Raw genomic sequence first — 7500 nt, 5'->3', positions numbered from 1 at the left:
AAAGAGATAATTCATCCCAAAAAATGTATTCTGCCATCACTTAATGATCCTCCACTTGTTCCAAACATGATTGAGCTTATTTCCAAACCTGTCTTAGATTCATTCATTGACTACGTTTATGTGGACGTCAGTAATCAAATTATTTGCCTTAATCTAATTAAGACATTAATAAGATTAAGGAGTTGCTTTTTGAATGTTCCTTTCATGATCCCGTTTTACATGTTACAGCACATGCTACCACGCTAACCACATTTCCTTCAGAGTTTCATGTAATTTCTGGTGCTTCATTTTCAATTTGTTGACTTTAACTGCAGTTTTGCACTTTTACTTTCATTCGGGAACATTTCCTGCATGCCCCCCTGACAAACGAGATATTGGATGCGAGAAACTGCTGGAAGAGTGTTGTTTTAACGGAAGTTCATACAGTATGCTGAATGGAAGAAAAAACCCTCTGCATTAAACAGTGCAGGTGTCTGTGGTCTGCACTGACTTGGTAGGTGCAGATAATAGTGTCAAACAGCCGTGTGTGTGTGTGTGGGTGTATGTGTGGACTATCCAGTCGCAAAACAAGGCGAAAAGTCCCACATGACGATAATAGTTTGATTAAGGACTCCACACATCTTAATTTGATTTATTTTTAGTTTGATTACGACCTTAATCTGATTAAATTCATCAAAAATCGCTGTTTACATGGTAGACTTCTAATCAGAGTATTGTCTTAATCACATTAAAATCAAATTATTGGTGTCCAGGTAAACGTAGTCATTGTCTGCTGTAGTATTTTTCTTCCTTCATTGGATGTCTTTTTTCCAGGTTATCGTGTTGTGTGTTTAACAGAAGAAAGACATTTACAGTTTAGAACCACTTGTGTGTTGGCCAACAATGAGGAAATGTTCATTTTTGTGTGAACTGTCCCTTTAAGTACAAATTTTGTCATTGTTTTGGAGCATACTATCTTATAGATAACATTAAGGCTATTTACAGTATAATAGAAAAAAAAATCCTCAATTCTGATTTCAGAATTACTTCAAGCCCTCAAGTTTGTAATAATTTTTATGTATTCATATTTTAAGCTGTTTTCTCTCTAGTTTTGCTGTCTCTGTTTAGTTCACGTCTGCTTCAAGTGTATGTTATGATTTAATTTAGTTAGTATGTTCAAGACAATCTGCACACTTGTCAAATTCGACTTGTCATATTTGCTCCTTGCAATTTTGCATTTTACACTGTTTACACGGCGATTAAAAGCGCAGTTTCCATCTAATTTCCGAGTCAAAGACAACACAATCCTAATTTCCTGATAAACTGGCACCAAATATTAAAAAGAAAAAGGGAATTTGCTTCAGCAGGAGAACTGTGGGCCTTTTCCTTGTGAAGACAAAGAAACATAATGAACATGATTAATCATCTGATCAGTTACAACAGAATCATTTTTTTGATGTGAATGCTGGAATTTATTCTGTAAATGTGTTTCCGTCATGGATTATTAACATTTTTTCTCATCAGATGAAAAGTTTACGCAACTCAAGTTGTGCGCGCACATTTTTTCAACCCTGGTTCATTGTTGACATGTACTCCTGCATACATTTCTGGACAGCAAAAAATACATTCCAGAAGGTGTGTGTTTTTGCAGTTTTTGTTTTCGCAAATCCAGGCCACTGTGTACGTTTTATTCAGATGTCAAATTTCTCTCGCGAGTGCCATTCGCACCTGCTGTTCTCACGTAAATCCTCCAGAGGCCGCAGTCAACTGACTGACCGACTGACAGACCGACTGACAGACCGATTGTCCCATCCACCCCCTTCCCTAAACTCAACCAAGAGTGTTTTCAAAAGCCATCCATAAAAAAAGCCCTCGCATCAGCCTGATTTTTTTTACCACGTTTTTAGACTTTTACCACATTTTCACCCTGTTATTTATTTGTTTATTTTATTGTTTGCCTTTTGTTTTTGTTTTACCTGTTTTCTGGAACCGTTCTTTACTGGACTTAACCCCATCGTCGCGATCAACTCCTCTCTGCATCTTAAGTCCGACAAATGTGGCGAACCACTGGACAAACTAATAACAGCAGAACAGCCGTCCACATGGAGGTAAGCAGTCAGCACAAAAGAAACAGTTGGTGGCGTCATGCTGCCCTGTAGCATTTGTTTTAAAGACGAAACCCAACAATACGTAGCTCTGGCTACATAATTCCCGCTCTCCAGAAATGTTTATGGGGTATGTTATCACAATGAGCCTGTGTTGCATTATTTATGCATCTTGACTTTTTTATTATTTATTAATAATCCTTTTATGCGATATTTCAAAATAAACATTAAAAATAGGTGGATGAAGATATTAACTGACCACTTTCTTGTGATTCCTTACTTATTCTAATTTTCTCATAGTGTTTTTTTATGTCTCCCAATTGTGACATCTCTTACTGGATTTAAGTAAGCAAACACTAGGCTATGACTGGATCCCTTTTCTCCAGTGATTAATATGGTTTTTTGGGCTTGTTATATCTTTGGCAACAGTTCTTTTAAGCGTAACTGATGCAGTGTGGAGCTTCTTAAAGAGCTATGTCAGGATGGCCATATTCCATGATGACAGTGCCAAGATTCATCAGGCTCAAACTGTAAAAGAAGGATTCATTTCCACACACGAATTCACCACCAATTGACCTGAACACCGCTGAAAGCCTTGAGAGGTTTTTGTCATGTGAAGCCACTTCCAAACGTGGTTGTTTATGGAATAAAACTACATACGCCATCAGCTTGAATGAAAAGAAATGTTACCAAATCTACAACAACAGGCATAAAGCATATAAATCACTGCAAAGTACTTGATTAGCTAAACTGATAGCCACAGGCCGAGCTGAGTTATTGATTATTGTGAATGTAATCTGGATTGTAAGTTGTATTGTATGCAGTATAGTGAAGGGGACTCTATATCTTTCGGATGAGATGTTAAACTGAGGACCTGACTTTCTGTGGTCGTTAAAAATCCCAGGATGTCCTTAGAAAAAAAGTAGGGGTTTAACCCGGACATCCTGGCCAAATTTGCCCACCAGGCTCTGTCCATCATGGCCTCCTAACCATACCCATATCATAATTGGCTTCATCACTCATCAATCAGATGGTGTTTGGTTTGTTGTCTGATGCATTATGGCTGCCGTCATGTCATCCAGGTGGATGAGGAGATTAACCCCAATGTGTAAAGGGGTTTGAGTGTCCAGAAAAGCACTATATGAATGTAATGAATCAGTTTCAGTTTGTTTGGACCCAAGAACTGGAGGAAAAGCTAGTGGAAAAACCGGGTCGAAAATAAAAGTTGAGGGGAAACTTCGAATTCCCTTCAAAATATACACTACGTGACCTTGCGTTGTTTCCATGTCACTCTCACACATGTCACTGTGTTTGGTTGTGAGATATAATTTAGACAAAGTTGTCGGCTATTCTTCCTATTTTAAAGTCATGCAGTGTGAAACCCCGTTGCCGATCGATCTTGCAGTGTAAACAAAGCAGCAATGAAACGCTACCCCAGATAGTCATGCAGTGTGAAAACATCTGTGACACGACTACTTTGAAAATCATACATTCTGAACTCGGCATCAGTCATTGCCAAGTCCTGCTACTATAACATGCTTTACTGAGCGATTCCTGGTTTTCTTGTTCCTGTTGTGTTCTGTTTTGCCGATTATGATTGTTTGCTGCCTGCCCCGACCTGTTACCTGCATATTGGATTGCTCTTTTGGATTACCCCTGACATTAGTGTACATTAGTAGACATTAAACCTTTGTTGACCCCTGCCTGTGTGACCATTCTTTAGAAAATCTACATTCAGAACCCAATCTCTATAACTTTAAAATCAAAATCCTCTAAAGCAGTGGTCACCAAACTTTTTGTCACTGGTCAACACTGACAAAACCACTGGTATAAAGTGCTATAGAAATAAAGATGTATTGAATTGTAGTAAATATGACACAATCTACATCGTAAAAAATGCTCTATAGAGATAAAAAAAGTAAATATGCCTACTTGTGAGCGAAGGCTGATGGAATCGCCAAGGGAAAAAGCGTAACCGTCATGCCAAGGTCACTGAAGGACAAATTTATGATGAAGAATTCTGCCGGCTTCAGAGACGATCTCTTACGATACGCCACAAGGAGCAGGACGCCATTTCCCAAGAGTGACAGGATGCCTAAAACGAGAAGTAAAAAGCATTAAGTGAAGTAAATAGGCATTACCACATGCACTTTCTGTTTTCTTGATCTAACACTCAGCAGCCCCTATTTTACTGCTCTGTTATTGCTTGGCAAGAGCTGAAACTGCTATGATTTATTCCGATGCTTTACGAATTGAAGCCACTCTTTAAACCACCGTATGTCTCCTTGCTCCGTTTGCCAGTGACCTCTGAGGTTTGGATCTACTGTAACAGTCCTTGATATTTTAATGTTCACAATATAGTATTGCTGTAGATCAAACATTAGTGAATGACAAGAAGTGGAGGATCTGAATGCCCAGAAATGCCTGCAAATGTAAATTCCACACACAGAGATTGTGTGCTAAGATACTGAAATTTCTTTATTTTTTTTGCTAATTCTGGTCCCAATTTATAGTAAGTGGTCTTAACTACTAGGTTCTAACATAAACACAATAAGTACATTATACTTATTGTGTTTATGTTGTATTGTACAACACTTATCGTAAGGTTAGAGACAGGTTTGGTGGTATGGGTAGTTTTAAGGGTAGGTTTAGGTGTTAATGTTGTATATATAAATGTAATTACATGTATTATTAACAGATGCAATTACATATAATATACAATCACCAGCCACTTTATTAGGTACACCTTACAAGTACCATGTTGGAGCTTCAGAACTGCCCTAATCTTTCATGGCATAGATTCAACAAGATACTAGAAATATTCCTCAGAGGTTTTGGTCCATATTGACATGATGGCATCACGCAGTTGCTGCAGATTTGTCGGTTGCACATCCATGATGCGAATCGCCTGTTCCACAACATCCCAAAGGCGCTCTATTGGATTGAGATCTGGTGATTGTGGAGGCCATTTGAGTACAGTGAACTCATTGTCATGTTCAAGAAACCAGTCTGAGCTGATTCATGCTTTGACATGGCGCGTTATCCTGCTGGAAGTAGCCATCAGAAGATGGGTACACTGTGGTCATAAAGAGATGAATATGATGAGCCCCAGTACTCAGGTAGGCTGTGGCTTGACACAATGCTCAATTGGTACTAATGGGCCCAAAGTGTGCCAAGAAAATATCCCCCACACCAGTACACCACCACCACCGACAGCCTGAACCGTTGATACAAGGCAGGATGGATCCATGCTTTCATGTTGTTGATGCCAAATTTGGACCCTACCATTCGAATGTCACAACAGAAATGGAGACTCATCAGACCAGGCAATGTTTTTCCAATCTTCTATTGTCCAATTTTGGTGAGCCTGTGAATTGTAGCCTCATTTTCCTGTTCTTAGCTGACAGGAGTGGCACCCGGTGTTGTCTTCTGATGCTGTAGCCCATCTGCCTCAAGGTGTTGTGAGTTCAGAGATGGTCTACCTCGGTTGTACGAGTGGTTATTTGAGTTACTGTTGCCTTCCTATCAGCTGGAACTAGTCTGGCCATTCTCCTCTGACCTCTGGCATCAACAAGGCATTTGCACCCACAGAACTGCCGCTCACAGGATATTTTCTCTTTTTCTGACCATTCTCTTTAAACCCTAGAGATAGTTGTGAGTGAAAATCCCAGTAGATCAGCAGTTTCTGAAATACTCAGACCAGCCCATCTGGCACCAACAACCACGCCACTTTCAAAGTCACTTAAAACACCTTTCTTCTCCATTCTGATGCTCTGTTTGAACAGCAGCAGATCGTCTTGACCATGTCTACAAGCCTAAATGTATTGAGTTGCTGCCATGTGATTGGCTGATTAGAAATTCTAATGAGCAGTTGGACTGGTATACCAAATAAAGTGGCCTATAAGTGTAGGAACAATATAAAACACTGTATTCACAGCCGGAAGGGCGTCCACTGTGTAAAACATATGCTAGATAAGTTGGTGGTTTGTTCTGCTGTGGTGACCCCTGATGAATTAAGGGACTGAAGCAAAATGAATGAATGAATGTTACAAATTAAATGGACTGAAAAGAAACTCACAATACTATTTCATTGTGACAAAAAAGTTACAGGACAGTCTTCAAGGCTGCACTGGATACCCACATTTTATGTGGCTTTTTAGAACGATGAGTTTGGTTTTATGATTTGTATTTTTAATGGTCGATTCAGAAAGCATGTAACCACACATTATTTTGTGGTGGCTATTGATCCAGGCAGTGATGTAATGTTATTTAACCTCTGTCAACATACTCTCAGCAAATTCAAAGTCATTCCCAAGAACAAATTACAAAGAACAAAGTGGTCTAATGGTTAAAGAGTTGGACTTGGGATCCATAGGTTGCAGGTTTGAGTTCTGGCTCCAGCAGGGAGTTGGTTGGGAGAGTAAATAAAACTATCCACCTCAATACCACAGCTGTGTGTGTTCATGGATGTCACTTTGGATAAAAGCATGTAAATCAGGGGTCACCAATCTCGGTCCTGGAGGGCCGGTGTCCCTGCAGGGTTTAGCTTGCCTCAACACACCTGCCTGGATGTTTCAAATATACCTATTAACACTTTGATTAGCTTGTTCAGGTGTGTTTGATTAGGGTTGGAGCTAAAATCTGCAGGACACCGGCCCTCCAGGAACAAGTTTGGTGACCACTGATGTAAATGTACAGTGTTCAACATAAATGAGTACACCCCATTTTGAATGGGGTCATATATTTTGGTGCATTTGAACAAAACATATATATTAAACAGATATATTTGTTAAAATAATATTTTAGTCATTGAACAGCTTTAGAAACAAAAAAATAATACATTTAAGTTCATGCGATATATTGGAATTTTTTTACAACCTACAAAATTTCAACTAAATTTTATCATTTGTTTGTTTCTCTTGAATTTTGCAAATTTTTTTTATTTGTATTTTTTTAAAACATTTTTTAAATTTAAGATTCTTAGCTAACATAAATTTGAGTGTACTAATTTTGGGCCGTTGTCATACGTTATTTTATTAGATTAGCTCCAGATTTGGCTTCGGTACTGACTAATCTAATGTATATGCAGAAATATAATCAACCCAGGCTCATTTTGAAAATGTACCTCTATATACATTTCTGGAGAGCGGCAAATACGTCCCAGGAGGTTTTTTTTTTTTTTTGTTGCAGTTTTTGTTTTCGCGAATCCACCAGAGGCTGCTGTGCACGCTTTTTCAGATCTCAAAATTTTCTTGCGAGTGTCAATCACGCCTGCTGTTCTCGTGTAAATCCACTAGAGGCCACTGACCACACACTCCTCCTTCCCTAAACCCAACCAATAGTGTTTTCAAAAGCACCAATTGACCTGTCCACTCACTTCCCTAAACCCAACCGACAGTTTACAAAAGCAATCCAG

General features: G+C 38.9%; 1 protein-coding gene across 2 annotated transcripts in view; it reads right to left on the bottom strand.

Annotated features, from left to right (window-relative positions):
- Window positions 1–7500, bottom strand: part of opn7d (opsin 7, group member d) — a 114342-nt gene that overhangs the window by 24166 nt on the left and 82676 nt on the right. For both annotated transcript variants that reach the window (XM_056463060.1, XM_056463061.1), the window contains one exon: window positions 4017–4179. In XM_056463060.1, coding sequence (XP_056319035.1) covers window positions 4017–4179 — 163 coding nt within the window. The remainder of the gene's footprint in view (window positions 1–4016; window positions 4180–7500) is intronic.

The sequence above is a fragment of the Danio aesculapii genome, chromosome 8 (genome assembly GCF_903798145.1).
Source record: "Danio aesculapii chromosome 8, fDanAes4.1, whole genome shotgun sequence".
Taxonomy (NCBI): Eukaryota; Metazoa; Chordata; class Actinopteri; order Cypriniformes; family Danionidae; genus Danio; species Danio aesculapii.
The sequence above is the reverse complement of the archived record's forward strand: the minus strand, read 5'-3'. Positions and strand labels throughout refer to the sequence as shown.